At 50.6% G+C, this 24478-nt stretch overlaps 8 protein-coding genes across 8 annotated transcripts; 4 read left to right on the top strand and 4 right to left on the bottom strand.

The window, feature by feature from the left end:
* Positions 1-1857: 1857 nt before the first annotated feature.
* ASPACDRAFT_20596 (putative MFS transporter) lies at positions 1858-3512 on the top strand (the record flags this gene model as incomplete). Its single annotated transcript, XM_020198960.1, has 3 exons — positions 1858-2278; positions 2316-2554; positions 2625-3512. The coding sequence occupies 3 exons, from the start codon at positions 1858-1860 to the stop codon at positions 3510-3512; spliced, it is 1548 nt and encodes a 515-aa protein (XP_020061461.1).
* A 520-nt stretch (positions 3513-4032) lies between these two features.
* On the top strand, positions 4033-6603 carry ASPACDRAFT_1862124 (uncharacterized protein; the record flags this gene model as incomplete). The annotated part of the gene is made up of 9 exons (XM_020197792.1): positions 4033-4538; positions 4594-4633; positions 4703-5182; positions 5230-5354; positions 5403-5597; positions 5650-5888; positions 5959-6015; positions 6116-6199; positions 6286-6603. Exons 1-9 carry the CDS (start codon positions 4292-4294, stop codon positions 6601-6603), a joined length of 1785 nt encoding a protein of 594 aa, XP_020061460.1. The 5' UTR covers positions 4033-4291.
* A 449-nt stretch (positions 6604-7052) lies between these two features.
* Positions 7053-8021, bottom strand: ASPACDRAFT_56517 (amidohydrolase family protein; the record flags this gene model as incomplete). The annotated part of the gene is made up of 1 exon (XM_020203137.1): positions 7053-8021. The coding sequence occupies one exon, from the start codon at positions 8019-8021 to the stop codon at positions 7053-7055; it is 969 nt and encodes a 322-aa protein (XP_020061459.1).
* Positions 8022-8899: 878 nt separating this feature from the next.
* On the bottom strand, positions 8900-9821 carry ASPACDRAFT_56516 (BTB/POZ domain-containing protein; the record flags this gene model as incomplete). The annotated part of the gene is made up of 4 exons (XM_020203136.1): positions 8900-8913; positions 8972-9482; positions 9540-9666; positions 9730-9821. 4 exons carry the CDS (start codon positions 9819-9821, stop codon positions 8900-8902), a joined length of 744 nt encoding a protein of 247 aa, XP_020061458.1.
* A 621-nt stretch (positions 9822-10442) lies between these two features.
* ASPACDRAFT_110316 (putative beta-N-acetylglucosaminidase) lies at positions 10443-13485 on the top strand. The gene is made up of 4 exons (XM_020195469.1): positions 10443-10585; positions 10650-10772; positions 10841-12895; positions 12989-13485. Exons 1-4 carry the CDS (start codon positions 10550-10552, stop codon positions 13364-13366), a joined length of 2592 nt encoding a protein of 863 aa, XP_020061457.1. The 5' UTR covers positions 10443-10549; the 3' UTR covers positions 13367-13485.
* Positions 13486-14125: 640 nt separating this feature from the next.
* Positions 14126-16313, bottom strand: ASPACDRAFT_20392 (uncharacterized protein; the record flags this gene model as incomplete). The annotated part of the gene is made up of 7 exons (XM_020198943.1): positions 14126-14351; positions 14407-14521; positions 14571-15577; positions 15651-15741; positions 15807-15832; positions 15905-16168; positions 16231-16313. 7 exons carry the CDS (start codon positions 16311-16313, stop codon positions 14126-14128), a joined length of 1812 nt encoding a protein of 603 aa, XP_020061456.1.
* Positions 16314-18609: 2296 nt separating this feature from the next.
* Positions 18610-20502, bottom strand: ASPACDRAFT_110314 (uncharacterized protein). Its single transcript, XM_020195468.1, has 5 exons — positions 20428-20502; positions 20211-20375; positions 19248-20143; positions 19040-19194; positions 18610-18987 (listed from the first exon to the last, which is right to left on the bottom strand). Exons 1-5 carry the CDS (start codon positions 20443-20445, stop codon positions 18758-18760), a joined length of 1464 nt encoding a protein of 487 aa, XP_020061455.1. The 5' UTR covers positions 20446-20502; the 3' UTR covers positions 18610-18757.
* A 522-nt stretch (positions 20503-21024) lies between these two features.
* Positions 21025-24244, top strand: ASPACDRAFT_110311 (uncharacterized protein). Its single transcript, XM_020195467.1, has 7 exons — positions 21025-21381; positions 21448-21550; positions 21611-21775; positions 21838-21899; positions 21956-22670; positions 22848-22905; positions 22965-24244. The coding sequence occupies exons 1-7, from the start codon at positions 21132-21134 to the stop codon at positions 23886-23888; spliced, it is 2277 nt and encodes a 758-aa protein (XP_020061454.1). The 5' UTR covers positions 21025-21131; the 3' UTR covers positions 23889-24244.
* Positions 24245-24478: the final 234 nt, after the last annotated feature.

Below are 24478 nucleotides of genomic sequence, written 5' to 3'. Positions count from 1 at the left end.
TCTGCTGAACAGAACCACTCAGACATTCACATCCTCTACCATGCGATCATTTGTGGCTGAACTCTTAAAGATTCTCCCCTATTCACGAATGGTGGTTCACTCCCACCTCTTTCCCTGCACGCTTCTAAGCTTCGTTGCGGAGAAATCTAGTACACCAAGTCCCGCCATTCGCTTGTGTCCTCCGACCCCTGCTAGCCACCTACGAAGCCCTCGCAAAAGTGAGCGGAGAAGCAAATCGAGGATGGATGAAACTCAAGGAAGGAAAGATGTCATACCGCATGGCCATCCGAATTACCGAAGACGGCTTTATCCGGCCCATGAGGTGTTTTTCAGATCTCGCTGCATGCTTAGAGTTGACGGGAGACCCGGTAGAATCATGCTTCTCCCAAGGCATTTAAATCTCTCGTAGTGAAGTTAATTGTCACCATCCGGTGTATGGCATCAAACTCGGTTATTTCGCACCCTTGGGGTGCTGCCTATTTCGCTCCATCTACTCAGGAATTATATTGCACGGGAATCCGTACCATACATACAGTACATACTAGGTAGTATGTGAGCGCAGGCGGGGATGCTGGCTGGAACAAACCGAAAACGGAAGGGGGACAACAACCCGGCCGCAAAACCTTAAAAAGAGGCCAGTAAAAATGCCTGCTGGTGGATCTCCATCCTCCCTTTTTTCAGGAACGCGCTTGGACTACTCCGACCTTATCGTTTCATGGCGCCATGGGAGACGAAAGAAAAGAGGAAGCTTTGACGGACATGACAAGGCCTAGAAAGCTTGAGATAAGAACTCTCACATGATCATGGTCTTTTGCCTCTCATATCATCAATGCTATGACCCGTGAAGAGAAGACCGATCCGGGTGTACGGGTAAGATCGACAACCTGGATTCTTCTGTCCCTAATCTCCGAGGAAATCTACGCTACCTTCACCATCAACTACTTCGAGACTAGGTGCTGATGATGTGGATATGATCGTCTGGACCGAAAGTCCTCGTGAGAAAATGCTTCTCCTGAGAACTCTCCTACCCACCCCATGATGGATCACTTCCCCTCCCTGGTGAAATGACTCGCTCGTTACGGGGGTGTTCGCATATTGGCTTACTCAATCAATGCGAAGAAATGTCTCAAGGAGAGCTTCCGCGACGAGGTTCTTGCACTACCTGAGCCATGAGACAGGGCCACTCCGGCATCATATGCTACGTACGGGATATGTCTAAGATTCTCTCTATTTACAGTATGTTTGTCGATCATGATCCTCAGTTCCTGCTAATATCAAGCTTTAGGTCCCGGCTCCGATCCTGGAATTATACCTGATTCGGTGCTATGAGCGTCCCCAAGGGCGACGGTTGTAATGGATCCGCAATTGCCCAACTTTCCGTCCGATCCAGAATGAGGTTTTAGATCGAGCAGAGTTTCTCTGACCATTTCCCAACGGGGAGATATGCGGCCCCGTGCGCTGCTCAGGGCTAATTCAACGCAATGGTCTGGCCCATTCATCCTGATAAGCAGACAGAAGGCCCCACTGAAGGTTGGAATAATGCTTTTTGCAACAGCACTTAGCAAAGAAGAAAGAATCATCACCCATAAGTCTTACGCTTTTTTAAAAAGCGTATGGCTCCTTCGTCGCTGCAGGACCCATTCTGATGATTTCAATCTTTGATGAACGAGAGTGTTTTGCAGTCCTGTCCTTTCCTTGACTATGATCCCCTAAGTTGATATCACGTTATCTATATCTCAAAACCCTTTCGCTCCTTACCATACCGCTGCATGTTTGCAGATTCCGTTCTTTATTGACGACTCATGACATGTATTGCTGCACCCACCGCTCCTTTCATTTTCCTCCCACAATAGTACGATGTTCGACAAAGATTCCTTACAGTCATTCTCCTTGGAGGTCGATCCATATGAATGTCAGCGGTCTCACAGGCCTCGATCAGATCGGGATTTACACCATGGATCATCTCAAGCCCTGGTGCAGGCCTCCAGCCATACTTCAGATCATCCTTTGTCCCGCGTTGAAGATGACAGCGGAGTACCTCAAGTAGCTCATCTTTCACCTGCACGGCGGATTTCGATCGTTATTATGCTCTCGTACTGTGCATTCCTTGCCCCGATCTCATCCACCGCCATTTTCACGGCTGTGGCGGACCTCGCCAGAACATTTGATACCACCCAGGATATCATATACGCCAGCAACTCTCTCTATCTTGGATGCATGGGAGTTTCCGCCCTTATTTGGGGCCCTGCAAGCCAAGTCTGGGGTCGCCGGCCTGTAAGTGCAATTGAGACTGTTTTGACTTATGTGCTAACAAGCGCAGCTTCTCATCACAAGCTCAATCCTCTTCTGCGCGTTCACCGTTGCCTCCGCCTTCGCCCCAAACCTAGTATCCTACTTTATCTTCCGAGGATGTGCCGCATTACAAGGCACCTCTTTCCTCGTTATTGGCAACGCCATTGTCGGAGATATATACGAACCAACAGCCCGAGCCTCCGCACTTGGCTGGGTACTCTCAGGAAGTCTCACCGGACCTGCTCTAGGTCCTTTCCTCGGCGTAAGTGACGACCGACTTGCGCCTTTCAGGATGAAAAAACAATTCTTAACACAATCTCTCTCACATACAGGGCATAATAATGACCTTCCGCCCCTGGCGCACAATCTTCTACCTCCTCTCCGCTCTTAGCCTCTGCGCAACCGTCCTAATCATAACTATCCTCCCAGAAACAATCGCCCACAGAGCCAGCCCCTCCCTCCGTGGCCAACCGCTCCGCACTCAAGCCCAACAGCTCTGGTATCAAACTTCGCCCTTCCGGATCCTCCACCTAATAATCGCTTACCCAAACATACTCTGCACCGGCCTCGCCGCAGGTGCCCTGGTGTGGAATGAATATGCTCTTCTGACTCCGATCAGCCACACCCTCAACCCACGCTTCCACCTGACCAGCTCCATCGAAGCCGGGCTGTTGTACCTCCCTGCCGGCTTGGGCTACCTGATGGGGACTTTCTTCAGCGGCCACTACACTGACTGCATCGCCCGCTACTTCATCCGCCGGCGGCAAGGGCAGCGTATCCCCGAGGACCGGCTCCGCTCCTGCCTGCCCTTCATCTGCATCGCCAGTCCCGCCTGCGTGTTGATCTATGGGTGGACGGTGGACGCCGGCGTCGGCGGCATTCCGCTTCCAGTGGTTCTTATGTTCGTTCAAGGCATCGCACAGATCTTCTGTTTCTCCAGCTTGAATACGTACTGTTTGGACGTAATGCAGGAGCAAGGGCGGAGTGCGGAGGTGGTTGGGGCGAACTATGCCTTTCGGTATGTGTTTGCGGCGCTGGGGACGGGAGTGGCGATGCCGGCTATCAAGGTGGTTGGGGCTGGCTGGTTCAATGCGATTTCCGCTCTGTTCTTGGTTGGTGCGGGGGGTGCGGTGTGGTGGACGGCTGTGTTTGGGGCGGGGTGGAGGGAGGCTGTTGATCGGAGGAAGGGGCAGCAAGCTGGGGAGAAGTCAATGAGATAGGTATTTAATAAGAGAATAATATGGACGATAGTATATGTGACATTCATGGATCCCAATTATACCCTCCTTCCTTGACCAGCTGAAGTACAATTTGCCAAGAGCTTCATTTGGTGATTGAAGGCCAGAAACTGGAGAGAATGGCCTGGATAGCTATTTCCACATAAAAAGAGTATATGTACAAGACAAGCTGGATCTATCGAACAAGATTGTCAATCTGAGTGACGAAGGTCCTCCTGCTTGGGGTCGCCGATTTTTAGCTAGTTCTTCCGGTAGCCTGATGTAATTGAATCAATTCTTCATCTACTTCCTTGATCATTAATGAGTCTATATTCTTGTCAATTTGAAGTTCTTGTAAGAGTTCACAGGTCAGGAAGGGTAGACCTAAAAAGGTAAGCCGAGGTGCTAGCCCAGCTGGAGCAGGAACAGAGTCTTGTGATGTTTGATTTATTCGGCTATGAAAGCTTGCTTCTATAGTTTACACCTCTTGCTTCCCCATTTTGCTTCCAGGAAATAATATATGTTGGCGGTAGACCACACTTGATTATATTGGATACAATGAATTTCAAATTTACAGAAAACAAGACAAGTCAACTGCAGGCGACGAGCTAGGATTGCCCGAGGCGACTCTGCGGGGTTAATCACAATCAATCAATACCTGCCGGTCGTGCATCCTTGTTCGGCATTCCTCATCCCATCCCTCTTCTTATCTCAAGAATTCCCCATCAATTATCAATTGGTGACAGCTTAAACATACTATTATATCAGAACACAAGCTCAGGATGACACGCTCGACGCACCGCATAAGTTCACGAGTCTCCTTGACGAACGCCAGAAACGAGAGCAGCGCCGAACGCGATCCCAGCTCCAACAACAAGCATACCGACCACGAGGCATCTACACCCTTATCTCCAGAGCAATCATCTCAGAGTACAGCCGAGATTGAGCATGTTTTCGGAACAGAAGACACGTCCGAACAGCCCACAACGACTCGCAGAGAGCTCTGGTCATACTATCTGTACTACAATGGTAAATCCTCCTATCGCCATACGCAGCAACCCATCACTAACAGCTCGCATACCAGGCGATAATGGAGTTGGCCCTGGCTCTTACACTCAAACACTGTTTGTTTACCCCATCCCGCTAAGCTGATCATGCCCCCCAAATCTTGAGCTAATATCATGTTTCACCAGCTTTCAATGGGCGCTCAATGGTGCTGGGTGGCAGCCAGGCACTAACCCACGTAAGCCATGCACAAATAACTCACCTTGTGTCGTTCCATGGGCCCGGGGAACTCGTTCTGTCTCCTCTGTTGTTCTGATTGCCAACGGGCTGAGCTTCATGTTCATGACTGTGACATTTGTCTGGCTCGGAAGCGCAGCAGACTACGGCTCCTTCAGTCGCTGGTTGCTTTTGGTCTTGACCGTGATTTGCTGGGCCATGCAATACGCTATGATGTCCATCCGGCACCCCGATCAATGGCCTACAGCAATGGGCCTTTACGTGATCTCGTACGTTGCATATGGCGCAACACTAGTCTTCTATGCAGCCGTGTTTCCGAGGCTCGCGCGCCATATGCCGCATGTCCAAAGAGCCCGCCAGGACTTGAAGGAGGAGAAGATCAGCCAAAGGGAGTACGACGCAATTGAGTCACTGGAGCGGAATCACATCAGGTATGGACGCACTTTGTATTACTGAGATGGCAGCTAACAGATACTAGCAACGTTTCGACTGCACACAGCAACATCGGATACTTGGCAGTATTGGTATTGAATCTGAGCGTACTTTTGCCTCTTCAAAATCATTCTTTCTCGAACAACCTTGCGCTTTGCTTGACAAATTCATGTCGGTCTCCTACCCATCGCGTTTGAAGGTGGATGCTGATCAAGCCAGACTGGGTGATCCTGGGAATTTGGTGGTTTATCTTCCAGCAGAAACGCCCCGGCCCTAGGATCCCTGAAGGATCAAGCTACGCGACTATTGGTTTTAAGCAAATCTGGCTCGCGCTGCGTAAGGTCCGGTCCTTGCCGCAGACCTTTCTCTACTTCGTGGCATACTTCCTCCTCGCAGATGGCCTTAACACCACGGGTTAGTAAGATTAAGTCTGCCTAGTTTCTGCTCGCTGAGTTCTCCGCCATAGGCACCCTTGTCTCGATCATCCAAAATGACTTCGTGGCATTCTCCTTCATCCAAGTCACATATCTGGGCATAGCCCAAGCTGCATGCTCAATAGCCTCCACATTCGGCTTCTGGTACATCCAAAACTACTTCAAGATCCGCACAAAACGCATGTTTCTCATCACAAATTTCTTTACTGTTCTCATTCCCTTCTGGGGAATGCTGGGTTTATGGACCAAGCGCATTGGATATCATCACCGGGTATGTCCCACATCCAGAAGGCATCCTTCAAAGCAAAAAGAACACTAACAAGACGCTCTTATACCTTCAGTGGGAATTCTATCTCTACAATGTCATCTTCGGCCTGTTCCAAGCCCCATACTACGCCGTAAGCTCCCTCCGCCCCTGTCCTAAGAGCCCCGAATGTTCCGTCTCTGTGGTAGAATCAACGAAGAAGAAGAAGCCCACTTACATATTAATTCCTTCAGTATGCCCAAACCATGATCAGCGATCTCATGCCGCCCGGCTACGACAACATGTTTTTCGCTCTCTTCGGAATCACCAATCGCGCGGTAAGAACCACCATCCTAGCTCCTCTCCTAAAAGCCGCCCACCACATATTACTGATGGCTGACTCTATCATGGCATGGGCATTTAGTCCTCTATTATCGGTCCGAATGTCGTGCAGGCCATCATCAATGACACCCAGAACAACTGGATGGGGTTCCCGTTTTTGTTTGCGATTTGTGCGGCAGCGATGGTGGCGATTATGTTCGTGGACGTGGAGAAGGGGAGGGAGGATGGGAGGCGATTCGTGGAGGAGCACGCTGCTGTTGCTCCGGGTTCGGACTTGGGAGGGGCAGGGCGAAAGGCTGGAAAGACGGTCAAGGGACCTGTCAGTATAAATGCGGAGGTTGTGGGGGAGGCAGAAGGGAGCTCGAGGGAAGGGGGAGCTGGTAATGATGAGGCGCGTTGAGCAGAGTCTAGAGTCTTTGGTGCACACTGCACACTTGGTACAGACATACTACGCGTAGAGTTCATTGGTGTCAAGCGAATATTTGTATCATGGAAGACCTGAGAATTGGGGTTAATTCTAATAGTATCACAGGCTACAGTAGGAACTAGTATAGAAAGCTGCTTTGTATGAAGAATAGCACCAGGAAATCTTATGTACTGTACAACGCAATCCGGCAGGAATGCGAGTCCAGGCTAGTGGTGCATACATACCAGCAGACAAAATATATTAATTTCGCATGTGAATTACTGTATAGCCTTGTTCAACATTATGTATTTACGGAAAGAGGCATGGCACGTAGGGCCACCGCATCGCGAGCTGCCGCCAAATGGCTTTAGCAATCAAGATGAATGAGTATATTAACCAACCAACCAACCAACCAACCAACCAACCAACCAACCAACCCTCATTCACGACGTCCTTGCTTTAACTCCCAGTAGGTTTTCCGCATTCCGATAGGCAAATAACTCCAGATCCTCGCCAGCGATGAGACCACTTTCCTCAATCTCTTTAAAAAATGCCAGACCTCTCTCATTCGTCGAAAACGGATAGTCAACGCTGTACAGCACATGCTCAATCGAGGTTGTCTTCAAGAGACACGCCAACGACGTCGACGAGAACATGCCACTAGTCGTAATCCAGATGCTGTCCCTCCAGACCTCCCGGAGACTCCTCTCCCTGCCCCATCTCTCAGCCACCGTGAACACGCGCTCGAGCTGGAAGGGCAGCATCTCGCCCATATGGCCAATGACGATCTTCAACCTCGGATATCGATCAAAGACCCCACTGGCGTAGAGCCGGAGGACATGCAAGCCCGTCTCCGTGTGCCAGGCCCAGCCGTAGGCACTCAGCGCCAGCGCGACCGAGTCGTCATAGTTGCCCCTGTAATACTCCATCATGGAATCGGCGGCGAAGGTCGGGTGGATGTAGAGCGGCACATCGAGCGCCTGCGCTTTCGCGAAGACCGGCCAGAAGCGCTCGTCATCGTAGTATTTCCCGTCGGTGTGGTTCTCGATCAGCGCACCCACGAAGCCCAGCTCCTGCACGCAACGCTCCATTTCCGCGGCGGCGGCGGCGGCGGGCTCGCTCATCGGCAGCATCGCGAACCCGGCGAGTCGGGTCGGGTGTTTCCTGATGGCGGCGGCCAGGTCGTCGTTCACGGCGGTGCAGAGCGATGCGCTGATGTCGCCGGGTCCGTGCGAGATCACTTGGAGGGATACGCTGCCACTGTCGAGGTCTTGGATGCGCTCGTCGTCCAGCGCTTCCAGCTTGCTGCGGATGTGCGGGGGAAACGCGGCGTAGTGGGCTTTGGCTGTGGGGCTTGCTTCGCTCACTTTGCGCGAGATGTAGTGTTCTTCGAGGGTGATTAGTGGTATCATGGTTGCGATGCTTGCGTTGGATTTTTGAGTCGTGGATTGGAAAGTTGTGCGTGTAGCAACACGAGTTGAGCTTGTTGAAGTGGGTTCTACCGTGGTCAAATACTACATGATGCTAAGTCCGACCCGAGTAAGTCCGGGTGGTGAGAGACGGTCGCTGTGACTGGCAAATATGGGCCAGTACTGGCCAGTCTCTGAGACTTAGTCCTTCAACTGTGGCTAGTGCCATGTAGGGGATCCCTTAGGTGAAAAAGGTGCTTGGAGGTGGAGTATAAGGGTCGGAGAACGAGGTCTCTTATCGCCGTTAAGCCCCGTTTAACTCCCTAGACATTAGCACTCGCTTAACTTGATTCAGAATACAACTAAAAAATTGTTGAAGAGGATGATGTGACCTCACTGGCATGGATTCAAGGTCTAGAAGACTTGTCCGGACTCTGTGCCGTCACCGGGCTAGAGTATGCGCCAGTTTGTCCTCAAGTACTCCGCTCGATATACTGTAGAGCACCGTTTTGGTAGAACATGTGTCGTGATTACTCGTGATTGATCTATGGTGTTGAAGCTTTACAATGATCAATGTTCTGGTGAAGACAGCACATTTTCCTGGATGTCAATTATATCACCTTTGATACTTGTTGATGCATTATCTAGATTTGCCTCGGAGAATACTAACAAGAGAGAACAGACAGGGAGGTGTGCTGCTCAGTGCTGGAAACACTTCAGTTTCGGTGTTTTGCCACCAATCCTATCTGTATCGCAAGGCTTTACTCGACTGTCGTCTGCAACAATGGAATTTCCCCACTGAAATGGTACCATCTTTGAAACTACCGGCTCTTTTTTTTATCAGTTCAAGACAAGCTCAACAAGATAAGGGTTCAAGCAGTTCAAACAAATCTCACTGTCAAAATAGAGTGCAAGATGCTAATAATCTCCACAGGATGGGCATAATCCCCCACCTCCCCACCTCCCCAACGGAGTAGTCTTCCAGTGATATTCGACATAGCACGTGTTGCACCGAAGCATTGTTGCTGGCTTTCTGACCTCGTCTCTGGCCATGGCGTGGACAAGATCTGCGGCAAACCCTGTAGTTTCCTCTAGCGCAAGCCGAAAATCCTCGCTAGCGTCCAGTTCCTTGATGTTCCCCTTGGCAGTCTTCACAAGAATGTCTCGGAGACCCCTGTCTTCCTTAATGGACCGCTTGTATGCCTCTTCAATAGCAACTGGAAAGTCGTCCGTTTGCCAGCACGTCTCCACGATAGACTTGAACTTCTCTCTCGCGCGGTCCTTCAGCTGGGGGACCTGATATTTGTCTGCGACCTGATACACCTTGACAGCAAATAGCATAGGTGACTCACGGCCTTGGTCGCTGCCGCTGCTGTCGTACTCATATCCGTACATGAAGTGGAACATTGCTTCTATCGCGCGGGGTTCGTCCTCCTTGAGACAAATCTCATTCATACCTGATTCCTGGAAGTAGTTAGAGTATGTTGTTCTGTGGCCGCAAGATTTCCATTTCAAGCCTACCAGCCCTTCACCTTCGTAGAGACGTGAGAAATATTCGGACTGCCCGCAGACGACCAGCCAATGAACCTTGAGCTCTTGGTCCATGGTGTGGACGGTTAGGTCGGAGAACTTTGATGACGCGTAGTACCTGTTTTCATCAGATTCTTGCCCTCCATGAAATGCTGACGGGGTGACCGAAGAAACTACCTACTTCTTGATGCTGGCCAACAGATCCCCTGGCTTTTCGGCGTCAACATCGTCCTCAAACCTAACAGACTTCTGAGCCTGATTGGAGGGGGCCATTCTTGTAGCTTTATCCAGGAAATGATAAAGAAATAGATGGTTGATCACTGGGCTGTTCGCCTGTAAAATTGTTTCTGGAGGGAGATGAAGAGGTGGGTGTCGGAGTGAGGACAATTTTATAGCGCCCCGAAAGTGTTCACTTGGTGAATTATTGACTCGGCCTAACTGGCGTAACTAGGCTCCTCTTATGAGCCACCTCGATGAGGGAAGCCTTGTCTACTGTAAGCATAAAGCTACACAGTTCTTATCAAGCCATCTCGACCAGAAACGTAGACCTTGATCCACCCTAGCTCCTGACTCAAGGTAATGTTGAGCTGCCTTCTGATCATGTTTTTATATACTCGTAGAATCTATATAACTGGTCTTCTGAAACCGACGTATTATTGGATTCTTACCCTAGACAGAAGCCCTGACGGCTTTTTAGAGTGACAATCGGCGAGACCTTCAAACTGCCGCCTAAGCGAGTGCTTGAAAAAAATCCTCAAGTATAGGAATGTGTTTCGCATAGTATTAGACGGGTGGGGTTCAGGCTGGGACTGGCTGGCAAATGAGACCAATAAGATAATCGGTTTTCGTTAAGGCTGCCGTTCCCCATCGATTCTTCCCCTCATTCCACTGCATCCAGAACCTTCAAGGTTATCCTTTCGTTCCCCTGTTTTGGGAGTGCTATCTGCTCTGTACTCCACTGGTCCTTCAGATTTCACTCCATCAATTAATCGCTTAGTGAGATGTCGTCTGCAGATTGGCAGAAGAAAGTCGGCCAGGTAGGCTGTCCTCTTAGCCAAGCATAGGATTACAGTAGCCGGAAAATAACTAACCAAGCTCTAGCTATTTGTGGTCGGCTTCCATGGCCTGGAACCTAGCGCCGAGATCAAGACCTTGATCCACGAATACGGAGTTGGAGGCATTGTTCTCTTCAAAAGAAACATTATCGACATTGCTCAACTACGGGTAGGCCCGCATTCTTGAATCATGAGTCGCAACCTGCTGGCTAATTCCAAGCCCCCGCCCGCTGCAAGGCTCTGACGGATGCTCTGCAACGAGAAGCACAAGTAGCTGGTCACACTCATCCCCTCTTCATCGGTATCGATCAGGAGAATGGATGGGTCACCAGAATCTCACCCCCAATGGCCTCTCAGCTCCCGGGGCCCATGGCTCTGGGTGCTACTAACTCAACCGATCTTGCATACAAAGTTGGAATGGCAACAGGACAATTGCTGAAACATGTCGGCATTAATATGAACTATGGTCCTGTCTGTGACATCAACTCCGAGCCATTGAACCCCGTCATCGGCGTACGTAGTCCCGGCGACGACCCAGAATTCGTTGGCCGTTTCGCAAGCGCTATCGCACGGGGTCAACGCCAGCACAGTGTCATATCTTGCGTCAAGCACTTTCCCGGGCATGGAGATACTGCCACCGACTCCCACTACGGGCTTCCGGTGATTTCCAAGACGCGAGAGCAACTGGAGAAGTGTGAGCTCGTGCCATTTCGGCGAGCGGCAGCTGAGGGGATCGAGGCTGTTATGACCGCACATATCTCGCTACCCGGCCTGGGAGATAGCAAGCTGCCGGCCACCCTCTCACCAGATGTGCTCAGTATCCTTCGGGAAGATATGGAGTATGATGGTATGATAACCACGGACTGTCTGGAGATGGACGGAATCCGCGCGACTTATGGCACTGAAGAAGGCGCCGTCCTTGCCCTTGCGGCTGGAAGCGATAGCATCATGATCTGCCACACTTACGATGTCCAAGTTGCGTCAATTCGCCGTGTCTGCGAGGCTGTCGAAGCAGGTCGAGTCTCCATGACCAGGGTAGAAGAAGCGTACCGACGTGTAACCCAGCTGAAACAGAAATCTCTAAGATGGGAGGAAGCGCTGAACACCGATAACGCCTTTGAATCGAGGTTCCGTGAGATCGACTTGCAAAATCGCGAGCTGGCCGACGCTGCCTATGCCAAGTCAGTGACCATCGTTCGAGACACGTCAAAGACTCTACCAGTCTCAAGGTCAAGCAAGGTCGTTTTACTCTTCCCCGGCGACGAAACTCCGGCTGGCGGTGCAGTAGATGGAGAAGGGCTTGGTCGAAAGGGATCGTACAAGGGATCCGTATACCTTGATGCTTTGAGGAACCACAACCCAACTGTCACCGAGATCCGCTACGGAGCAGCGGGCTTGTCCGCGGAGGAGTGGCGCAATGTCGAGACTGCTGACGCCGTTATCCTCACCACAATCAACGCGCGTGAATCGCCATTCCAGAGAAAAATGGGACAAGAACTGCTCAGCCGTGCTCGAGCACTGGTAAGCATAGCGGCCTGCAACCCCTACGACTTCCTCGATGACCCTACCATTGGAACCTACATCACCACGTACGAGCCCACTCTTGAGGCTTTCACTGCCGCCGCAGCGACGATATTCGGCGCCGCGACGGCAACCGGCAAACTCCCAGTGGGCACCCAGAAACCGCGATTATCCATCGAACTTTCTCCCCTCGACAATTCCGAAGACCTCAAACAAGTGCACACCGTCTGGAACACCTCCCTACCCACCTACCCTCTGCCCCTCGAAAATCTCCAGAAACTCCTCCCTCAACCCCACGGCCGCCACTTCCTGGCCCGCACCGGCAACACGATAGTCGGCTTCTGCCTGACCTACTCCCGCACCACCGACGACGACGACGACAAGAAATCCGCCTACCTGTCCGCGATCGCCGTCCTCCCGGCCACCCAGTCCCAAGGCATTGGGAGCACGCTCATCCAAGAAGTCATCGCCTGGTACACGACGACGCAGCAGATCACCCGCCTCGACCTCAGCAGTTCATTCCCGCGCTTCTGGCCGGGCCTCCCCGACGACCTTGCACCGTCAGCCACAAGATTCTTCGAGAACCGGGCCTTCATCTTCACGACCCCGCCCCCGCGCCACGTCGACCTCTACCGGAGCATCACTGACTTCCAGCTCGAGGAAAGGCACACCCGCAAAGCCACAAGCCAGGGCTACACCTTCGCCCCGCTCCAACCCGATCAATATGAGGAATGTATCGCCGGGCAGCGGAAGAACTTCTCACACAACCAGGTTCAAGAAACCCCTTTCTTCAATCCCCTCTCCAAGACATAACTAACACAGCTGTGACTAACACGTACCGTACCAAATCATATTACATCACAGGCCTGGGTCCAAACCTACATCACGCTCCACCCGCAAACCCACCCGGACAGCATCATGACCGTCTTCAGCCCGCAGGGCCATCAGATCGGCTGGACGCTGATGCTCGACCCGTCCTCACCTTTTCTGCAGATACAATGGGCAATGCCGCCCGTCTGCGGGGGCGCTGACTCCCGCACTGGGCTGATCGGGTGTGTGGGCGTGGACCAGGAACATCGGGGCAAGGGCGTTGGGGTGGCGATGCTGGCCCATGCGCTGGCGCATCTCCGGAGCCGCGGGGTGCAGGGGGTGATGGTCGACTGGGTGGTGTTGGAGGGGTTCTATGAGTCGGTGGGGTTCGACGTGTGGAGGGGGTATCGGCTTGGGTCGGTCCGCATATAGGCTGTTGATTTTGGATTTGAATTCGACCTAGATAATGTCGTTGGTCATTTACTTAGCATCTGGATTCAGTGGCTCAGTGGCTCATTGAATCACAAAATAATAGAGCTCATATAGTTGGGACTTTTCCCGATGTTCCTCTTGTGGTGCGCCGAATGTCGAACGACCACATGAGAGGGACAACAAATAAGGGGTGTTTTCCGAGAGGGAGGGGGATCCGCTCCCCGCCGGAATTCTCTTCCGAGGATTTTGACTCCCTGCATCTGCCTCGTAAAAATCCGCCTTTCTCTCATACAGAGCTGTACGTTATTTATGATTTCTTCTCGAGAGAACAGTGTGAAATAAAGCATAGAAAAGATCCCATCTTGATGTTACAGTAGAAGACCCGAACAACTTCTCGAACACACGTGAACCACCGTATACTCGGAAGTCTATATGACATCTCGAGCATGCGTTATGAGTCAGAATTCCATATCAACTGTACGAATGGCTCTGGATTTTCTTTTTCATGAAGTCAGATTGACTAATCATTGATAGTCATTCATTTTTAACTAACGTATTACATGACCTCTCATAATGGTAAAAGTGATATTTCCCTCCAGATTCAGTCTGACACATTTAGGCCCCGTAGACTCCGGAAGTAAATATTACAACCACCGAGGGTTTCCATCTTCACAAAGGAAACGCGCTGCAGGGGATTCGATCGAGCAGGATGGATGCGAGGAGCAACGACAGGTCTGCTGTAAATCGCTCTTTGGCAACCTAGCTGCTGGTCGCGAGGTGGTCGAGCTTGTACAGAGGCTCAAGGTGAGCACTGCGACGGCGGAAGATGTAGCGATTTATCCACCATGGGAGCACCTGGAACAACTGATAGCGCATGTGTATGGCTGTGGGCACTCCGAAGATGTAGTCAAGCTCTTCGAGAGTCCGCTGCTTGGTCTCGGGGACCCAGAAGAAGATCATAACAAACGCAGTGATATTGAGGGCCCTAAGATGTAATGAGTTAAAAGCTAGATTCTTGGGACATGCACGGAGCGACTTACGCGTAGAACCCGAAGGCACCAGTCGGGGTCATCACTGCAAGCATGCGCGGGAAGGTGATGGAGAGGACCGAAGCCCAGCCCATATTGATTGCCACACCCCAGGACATTCCAATCTCTGAGAAAGGTAAGCATATAATGATATGTATATATTGATGAAGACTTACCTCTATGGGACAGTGGAAAAACTTCGGCGGAGTAGGTGAACGGAACAGGACCCTCCCCGGGAGAATAGAATGCCGCGAAGATGAAGACAAAAAGCGCAATACATGCCAGGTGAGCAGTAGACTCTTCCGGGATGTAGAAGCAGAAGCCGGCAGCCAGCAAGGTCCAGGCCATGTTTGGGAAGGTGAAGAGCAACAAAGTTCTACGACCGAAAGTGTCGATAGTGGACACAGCGGGAAAGGCGAAAAGGAAGTTCACAAGACCAAATCCCCAGGAGGCAAAAAGAGCCCCGGTAACACTGGCCCCTGCCTGTTGAAAGACAGTAGACGAATAGAAGGCGACAATGTTGATACCACACATCTGCTGTGCGATCATTACTGTGAAACAAGCAAGGGTGGCACGCCGAATCCGGGGAATAGTGAACAGTTCTCCGAAACGATTGATGTAATTACCCGTACCAGAAATGTCCTGCTCGATCTTGATCTGAGCATAGATGTAGTACAGATCGCGTGCAGCCTGCAATTCGGTATTGCGCAAACGACGCAGAGACTGATATGCATTGCGAAGCCTGCCCTTCTTGATGTACCAACGAGGGGATTCTGGACAGAAATAAACCCCGAGAAGCAAAGGCACGGCTGGGATAAAAGCAGAGCCCAGCTGAAGTCTCCACGAGATATCACCTGTGTTCTTGACAGCAAGGTTTGCCGAGCAACCAAGGAGAATACCGAAAGCTGTCCATAGCTGCCAGCACATCACAAGACCGCCACGGATAGTAGCCGGGGTGTTCTCAGCACAGAACACGGGAATAGTGGCCGCTTTGAGTCCCATACCCAGCCCCAACAAGAGACGGGTAACGAAAAGCTGGGGCCAGGTCTGAGCACAGGCTGATCCGATCGGGGAAAGAAGACAGAAAATAGCAGAAATGAAGATGGCGCCACGGCGACCAAGAAACTTGTTGGCAGGGTCAGACAGCCAGCAACCGAGAAAGGCACTGGAAATGAACGGAGCTCTATTTGAGACGTAGGTAAGCTTCTTGGCTTTTGTTTATAGTACAAAGCGCAGAAGGGCTAAGGGCGACATACGCATTGATGAGACCAACAAGCCACTGGTTTCTAGCGGCATCGGGACCCTCCTCAGGAATTCCCAAAGCAACGGGGAAGGAGAGATTGGCACCTTGGAGGAGCCGACCAGTCAGTCATAGGCTGATAGAAAATATGTGATCTACAGCCATTACTTACCATTACTTCCAGTTTGATCCCATCCCCTGAATTCGTGTGTTAGTCATTTGAACTTCAATGTTGGGTGTGAAGTGTTTCTGTGGGATGCGGTTGCTTACTGAACAGCAGCTCCAACAGAGCAGAGAACGATGCTGAAGTACAAAGCACGAGGCTGTGTCCACTTGTGTTCTGTCTCGTTGCGGACGGCAGTAATCTCCTCATCGGTCATATCAGGCACAGAAGCATACATCTGAGGGTCGCGTGCCACGAGAGCACCCTTTCTCAGATTAGGAAGAATCTCAGTCAACTGAAACTCTTCAGCAAACTGTTCAACATCATGAATCACTTGAGCAGGAGTCAAGTCGGCAAGGGGATTCTTGATCCTAGTTTCAAATTAGCAGCTGCAGTGTGGATCGTAGTACCACAAAATATCAGGACAACTTACTTGGCAGTGACATTGTTATTCAGATTGATGTGCTCAGCAGTGCCCTTCTCCATTGCTTCAGGCTCAGTACCAAGGCTGTACATCTCAGTCAACATGGGAATGATATAAGAAGTCAGCTGGGATACAGGACCACCGACCTCTGGATAACCTCCGCATCGACCGACTGAATCTGAGACCCTTCCTCCTTGGCCATAGTTCTGGTCAGGACTAACACAGATGTGCTAGTGTCTTGAGCTACAGGACTAAGGCAGGATGAAGATCGCTGATACGTAAAATGTGAATAGAAAGGAGAGAACTATTTAAGAGAGAAGAGAAGAGAAGAAAAAGAAGAAGAAAGGAAGGAAAGAAGAGAGAGAAAGGAGTGGTGGGGGAGATGGGAGAGATGATGAGAAGAGGAGGAGGAAGAAGAAGAAGAAGAAGAGAAGAAGAGAGGAAGAGAGGAAGAAGTAAGAAAGAGGAAGAAAAGGGAAGGCGAGACAAGAAGATGGTAGAGGGACGGACAAAAAGTGCAAATGGTGAGAGGGCGGATCTGACCCCGGCGGGTTGGTTACATTCACTACAGCTGCTAAACACCCCCCCCTTCGTGGGGAAGAAACCACGGGGCTAACGACTTTACCTTTTAGTCTAGAATTCCTGGTGGTGATGCAGTGGTATGAATTACTTCCAGTGACCCTGCTAAGGTTCTGTGTTTGATAGTGCGCCTATAGAAGAAAGAGACACTGTCTTTATCTCCAACGAACTGAACATGTTGAGCAGATACAAGACTTCTCAAGGCAAACAAAGAGTATAGACAGATTCTTAGAACATTCAAGTCAAGTGATGTCGATCTGACATGAAAGATCAACCCACCCCTGGCTTCCCCAGGTCTCTCGGACAATGGTTCCAGACCACGATTACCAGTCGGAAGATATCTAGTTGATACTTGGCAGTGCAGTGTCAGCTGGGTGTCTGGGGGAGGTGACATGCTTTATCTGACGGAAGAAGTACTGTACCTTACTAGTATGCTGTAGACACTCATCACAAGAAACACAAAGTCCGACCCAATGACTCTGCTTTGAAACTACGTCAACGTACGGCTTGCCACCATGAGCCGCCCTCTTTGCTTTTTGCTAAGAACTGTCGCTTTGAGAACGTATCAAGACATAGTATTCGTCTCTCCTTTTTTTCTTTTCTTATGGATCAATGGTCTCGTATCCTCACTACTGTGATCTTTGCGCAAATCCTCAACTCTATTCGCCATGCGAGGAGGATGGCCGCCTCCCGTTGTGACACGAAAGACGACACTCGAGTCTTGCATACCAGAGACTGGCGGTGGATCAGATTTCTAGCAAACCACGAAATTGGAATCTGACCAGCAAGGTCTCTATCTTTTACTTCCACCAATCCTGATGCGAGACTTGCACAGGAACTGGTGTGACCCCGAAAGACTAGACCACTGATTCGGTGGTTTCCCCCCCCTGCACGATGGTCCCCACGGGGATACACAACTGCTTCAACACGACACGGTTACGACCAGCTAATTTTCGAGCTCAACTCTTCCAAGTATATGCTCTTCCGTCCCTTCCATGACTGGCTAACCATTATATCTACTATCAGGATTGCCGTATGCTTTGGATTTCCAGTCTCTGGATCTACCTCTTTTGACGTCCCTCGTTCGGACAAACCCCTTCTGGTTCATTGATCCAGACTCACGTGCAAACCCAAATCCGTGGCCCATCAAAGAATCCACAATGACAGGCCACAGACTCATCGAGGCCGATCCAAGGTTATGGAAGCGGGTCTCAGAACAGTTCTTTATCCAACAAAGGCTCCGCGGGAGGCTTGCAGGGGTGCAGTACAGTGCAGGCCACGCACCTAGCCGTTTCGAAACACGAAGTGTGTGTCACTGGATCAAGTAACTCTGGATCCAGGGTCGTCTTGGAAGGCATCAAAGCCTGACCGCTGGATGATGGCAAAGTGCTTGGCTTTTAGGCCGAGCGCGCCCCGCGTGCCTTTGATCGTGTGTCAGAACTGGTCGCTGTCGCGAGTGAATGCTTCAAAAAAAGTGCATTATTGTCTGAGTGATTAAGTATGGTGGGCCCAGTACCTTTCAATATCTCAATTCAGAGAAGATGACCAAGCCTGCAATGATTCAAAATAAGGCGAATTAAGCTTTCTCCGATGCTCCCGCCCAGGGTTATAGCGCCATGCAAGCGAAGCTTGGATAGGCTTAGATAGGTCTTATTGGCGACATCCTCCGCATGTCTCGAAGTTACGATGAATATATTGATATTATGGTATTAATAGCTAGAACTAGATGACTTTAGCCTATCGATCTTGCATCACGAAGGCCAGATTATGGGAAAAGATCAGGGAAGCTAAACTCTAAAATCTTCTTGCATGAAAAGTTGCTCAGATGCTAACTGCAGTGGCTATTGGCAGTGATCTATCTAATGGTAAATAAATATCTACGGACATCTATCGCGTCATCTCTGTGTAAGGTCAAGCGTATACAACAGGACTTTGATAAAGAGCAGTAGAAGCAGATTTATACTTGAGGCCGTAAGATGCTGAGAGCACCTCCAGCCAGATGAAGACTGCCAGTCACGAGGATCTGAGCACCGCCTTGTGCAGCGCCGATTCTGTTGGCCAGTTTAATCGCGCCCTCGATAGTCGCTTCACTCGAGACTGAGGCCTTGGCATCACGTTGTCTCCACAGCGAACTATATATGGAGCACATATCTGGGAATGGGGTCTCCGGGATTTTGAGGGTTTTATCTATCATGGATGTCAGCTCTGGTCCAGCCAGCGAAGTTGTTGCGGTACTCGCCTATTCTGGTGGTTCCATCTTCCCTCTCTTCGTACGTGGTAAATATGACATATTCCGGCATAGCCCGCAGCTCCGCAAGCGCCTTCGCCAAACACTCGACAAGGTCAACCCCGTCACGCTCCTCTGAGAAGTGACTGAAAATCAGAATGCGGCCTCTGTTTCTGGGGTCAGCGCATTTTGTCCGACTACGAGAAGTGGTCCCACTTACAGATTTGTTGCGGGCGTGTTGGTGTTTGAGACGAACCACGCAGCCGCTTGTCCGAGACTCAACGTGTTATGAGCCCCATCTATAAACCACCGAGATGCTCCATCCTCGATAATCTCGAACCTCCCAGCCCATTTGAAATTTTCCACAGCGCCGGCAATGTCTGACTCGTCTAATGTATGCTCTGACGCTTTGAGTTTTAGCCAGGCTTTAGTTAGCTCGAGAGCCAGAGAACAGTTCAGACGCTGCACAGGGATACTAAGAGTCTTATCATTGACCGGAAGCGAGTCATTCGTCGACACAAACGTCAAAGTGGTCTGCCTCTCAGCAGCGCGAAGGCGCAGCACCTCGGCGGGATCTTCCTCCTGTGAGACTGAGAACGCAGGTGCGCCGGGCTTGAAGATCCCGGATTTATGCCAGGCAACGTTCTCAATCGTGGGGCCAAGCTGCGCAACATGATCCATACCGAGAGCAGTGATAGCTGTCACCACCGGCTTCCGAATGACATTTGTGGCGTCATATTCTCCGCCGTGGTGCGTTTCGAATATAGCCGCATCAACATTCTCTCTGATGAAGGTGTGAAATGCTAGAAGCGCAAGAAGCTGAAGATAGCGTGGCTGTCTCGCAGAAAGAAGACTGGGTTCTGGACTAGGAGCCTCGAGCCTTTCCCATACTTCGAAGAAGTAACGAGTGAATAGCTCCTCCGGTATCGGCTGTTCGTTGATCTGAATCCTTTCGCGGATGCACTGCAAATCAGGCGAAGTATAAAGTCCGACCTTCTGAGGGAATCCGGTGCGTAACCCATGGGTACGAAGGAAGGAGCGAGTGAATGCACAGGTGCTGCCCTTGCCTTTGGTTCCGGCGACATGAACGATGTTGAGGCCGTTCACATCGTTGTCCTAAAAACATTCATGTAAGAAGAAACCATTATGGCGTGATGAGATGCTAGCAATGAATAGTTTTTACCGAGTGCCCTAATTTCCGCAGCCAGTCTTCCATCCCAACCAAACTAGGCACGCCCCGCAATGCTTGGTTGTCAGTCGGGGTCGCTGCATCTTGGTTTGTCGGCGCCAGCGCGGCCGCTCTTGGCCGAGCTTTTCGTCGGCGACTCTCCAGGAGTTTAAGAGCGTTCTAACAATGCTTCAGAAGATTTGAATAGAGAAAAGGTATTGACTGGCCATACCTCGTAGCTGCGCTTCATATCTGCAGGGGCCCTGATATATGCCGGCTCTGGGGAGGTTAACATCAAGAATCAGGCTCATTTGCCCCACGCATCTTATCTCGCAGCCCATGTCGCCGACGCCGGTCTCTCGGCATCGGCATCGGCTTCTCATTCCTGAGGCATCAGGGCACGTGACCGTGGAGGCAATGCCATCGAAAATCGATTCTAGCTACCTTATTGCTCTCGCATCCTGCTAGTTCAGATGATCAAATAGTGAGTTTAAAGAGAGTGACCGTCAGACCGACATGTGAAGTTGAGAGATAGCCCAGGTTCCGTGCTATGTACACCTCGGAAACAAGACAACGCATGCGCCAAGTCTGTACTTGTTTGACCCATGACCATATATCTTTATTAACTCTCATAGGGCGATAAATTTCTCTTCAATGAGAACTAAAGTTACTCGGGCAGCCCAGTGTCGATCTAAGCCGAAACTATGAGACATTTCATATATCGAGACACACTGCCAGGATCGCGGGCTTGGATGGGACACTTCCACAAACGGTTAGATTCACCCTGCAGTGGAGTATCACGTGGCGGTCTGTCAAATACTCCAGGCTGAATTCCGAGACAGATGGTTTGAACCAGATAAGGACCTCTAGCCAATACTGCTAGTGCTTTATTTTGCATAATGCGCATTGCAATGCCTCTTATATAAGGTGTTCTATATGTCTTTCCTACCGATTACGGAGATAACGTCCGCACAGGCTCTCCTCAGAGCAGGAGAACCGTTTGTCCCATTTTCCGAGTACACAGTCCAGGATATCGAGAGCTTGTCGGACGACCAGGCCCATGAGTGGCTGAATCGCAAATTGCAAGAAGGAAAACCCTTCGTAATCCGCGGATTCAATACGACTAGCAAATGGGATAACTCGATCTTGAATAATGGAACCTTGGCCGCCTTGTCAGCCTCGAGAGGTATGTGGCGGTCGAGCAACTACCTCGGGAAGTTCTGCAGCTTACAGGATGATCTCGGTACTCAAGCGATACCGGTTAGGAATTGCTCTACAGGGCGGGATATAAAGCTGCGACTGCAGGAGATCTTGTACCAGGCAGACCACCCACCCCCGAGCATTGGACGAGATTTGTATGTGGTCTATTATATCCTCCAGGGTTAGCTCCATCAGCTCACAGACTCGCTTCGAAGCCTCTACGCCAAGGATCTACAATGCCCGAAAGATTGGATTCGTGCATTGGACTCTGTTCTGCCGCCGTGTCTTAGGCATTTGGGCACCCTTGATCTGTTTCGAGTACTGCCAAAGGAAATTGCTCCAGAGGTTTTGATGGCATATGTCGGTACTAATAATTCGTTGTAAGTTGGATGTCAGTGTCTTGCCATGCTGTTCGATCAGCTAACAAATAGACTACGAATAGCTCTGGCTTTCACCGATGTTTCAGTGGGACAGCTGCGCTGAACCTCCTTATCGAATCCCAAGGTAATACACACAACCTCTACCATCCTTATACGCAGAGATTCTTAGCTCGCAATTAGGAAGCGGGCATGGGTCCATATGTTTTGGCACGGACAAACATGCACAAACCCAGTATGATGCTTTCATGGAAGAGCTTGGAAAATCACCTCATACGGACTGGGCGAACGTCACAGTCACCCAGCTAGGTCGTGCGAAATTCCCCATTTATGTCGCTGATCAGTTTCCTGGAGACTTGGTTGTCTTTCCTCCTGCCACTGCTCACCAGGTCTGGAATGTCAATTCTCTGGTTACTAAAGTGGTGTGGAACATAATGCACAGCTCTTCGCTCACCTATTTCTTCGACTATATCCAGCCCGTTTATCAACAGCTATGTCATGCAGATACCGGCCGGGTGCCTCTGGTTCTTCTACATGCACTTAAAAGCGAGTCTTGCCGGCCAGAAGACAATGCTCTTCTTCTAAGTCTCTTCCAACAGATGATCGAGGATGAAGACATTGAGAATGAACTAAGTGTACAGTTGAAGCTCATTGACACGCAGGGTGCGGTGGTCGAATGCAACTTTTGCGGCCTGACGATCTGGAATCGTCATTTGCATTGCGAGCAGTGTGGAGATTTCGACCTATGTCTTAAGTGCTTCGTGTCTGGACGCAGCTGCAAACACTTCAGCAATTTTATTTGGGCTGAACTCCTTCCAAAGGCTTACTGCAACAATGTCATCAGCAGTGCGCGAAGCAAGTTAGGTGCACAGCGGACTTCAAGTCCCCCGCGTACAAAGTACGGACCCTCGAACATTCTGGGTTTTGAACACAACATTTCAAAGAAACACCACCTACCTTCATTACGGCCTCCTTCTCTTTCTCTTATTTCTATGCAACCTTTTACATTCACCTAGCCTCCGTCTCAGACAATTCACAACCAAGTTTGTTCTTAGCTAATGGTTGTTTTATTCAGTCGAAAGTCTTTGGGAACACTGGCCGCAGCAGCAGCCACTGCACGAAAACAGTCTACGGTAAATCAGCCTCCTGCAGACCTCACCAAGGTCTAACGACTGGTTGACAATCGGAATAGGAACGACTTTGCCATCTATGCCGTGATAGTCACTCGGTATGGAAAGGAATGGCATGCTCACGGTGCGATGCCTTCTTCTGTTTTCGCGGGCTCCACAGACACTTCGATATCGATTTGATTCCGTATCTCAGAGATGCAGATTCTTGGATCTGCCCGAAGTGCTCGCAGGTGTGCAACTGTCGGTGTTGCCACTTTGCCGAGCCGTATCGTAGTAAGGACAAGCCTGTGCGAGCCCGGGTGAAACCAGTCGACCAACGAGGGCGCATTACCGGCTTCGTCGATAATGTATTTGACCAGAGGAGAGGTAAAAGAGCGGCCCAGAACGCATCTCCACAGCCATATAATGCTTCACAGAGTGGGAAGCGACCGAAAACTCATTTCAACGAGGATGCCATTAGACTAGGACAGCAGAATGATGGGCCTCATGCTTCCCTCGACATTCGGACCTATGAGTCGGGGGGAACCCAACAGACCAAGACCTTGACCCACATCAGGGACAACCCGGCAGAGCAGACGGAGCTAGCCTCTGTGCGAATCCAAGCCCCAAAGGGACAACTTCGTATCAGTGACCTAGTGGAAGACCGTGATTCAGATCGAGCGCAACAGCTTCCGCGCGCATTGCATTCCCATCATTCCTCTATAGCGTCTACCACACCAGAAAACAATCCATACTCTTTTACAGGCGATATCAGCATCGCCGCTCTCGAGAGAAAGCTATACTCGCTACGCCAGTATGCAGAAGAGTTATTGGACCTATCGCTTGTTGATTCGCATGCGAAGCTCCTCGAAAAGGTCGCCGAGATGCAGAAGCAGGTGGAAGAACAGAAGCGACGAAAGGCCGAGGTGCTTTTCAGCAACCTCCACCGAGACTTTCCTGATCTGGCTAATATCGCTCGAGAGGAGGCGCGACGACGAGGGTTTTAGAGACAACGCGCAAGTTCCGTGACATTTGTTGGAACGAACATGGCGAAAGAGGCGGACTAGATCATAGACTGTCCATCGGAGTTATCTCACCAACAGGTCTTTTGGCCCTTTAGAGTAAAAATGCAGAGAGAGTAGTTACGGGAAGGTCACTCAAAATAGTTTCAGATATAGTCCAGAAAATCGAGAATCGCTTGCTTAGTATCGTGATTAAATAAACACGACTGTTCTGACGTGGAAGACAGCATACATCAGGTTGACATCAGGGAAGACGAGCCAAAGGGGGAGGCGGAAGTGATCCAAGGAAGCAGGCGGAGTTCCAGCCGGCGGTGATCCTCACCTCTCACCTCTACCTCTCCAGTCTCCACATTCATCCCTCCTCCTTCCCTCTCCTCAAAGGCCCTCTCTTCCTGGCCTTTGCCTCTCTCTCACACACTTCTCTCTCCCCATCCTTCCACCACCCAACCCCTCTCTCCTTTTTTGTCCTGCTCCACACTCGTCGTTTGGTCAATAAGGCCAAGTTACTTTGCTGGATATCTCTCTTTAATCGAGTTCGCCAACACTGAACCGGAGTCTTTCCCCAGGAATCAACC

The sequence above is a fragment of the Aspergillus aculeatus genome, assembly GCF_001890905.1.
Source record: "Aspergillus aculeatus ATCC 16872 unplaced genomic scaffold ASPACscaffold_1, whole genome shotgun sequence".
NCBI lineage: Eukaryota > Fungi > Ascomycota > Eurotiomycetes > Eurotiales > Aspergillaceae > Aspergillus > Aspergillus aculeatus.
Note: the sequence above shows the minus strand (reverse complement) of the source record. Positions and strands in the feature narration are given on the sequence as shown.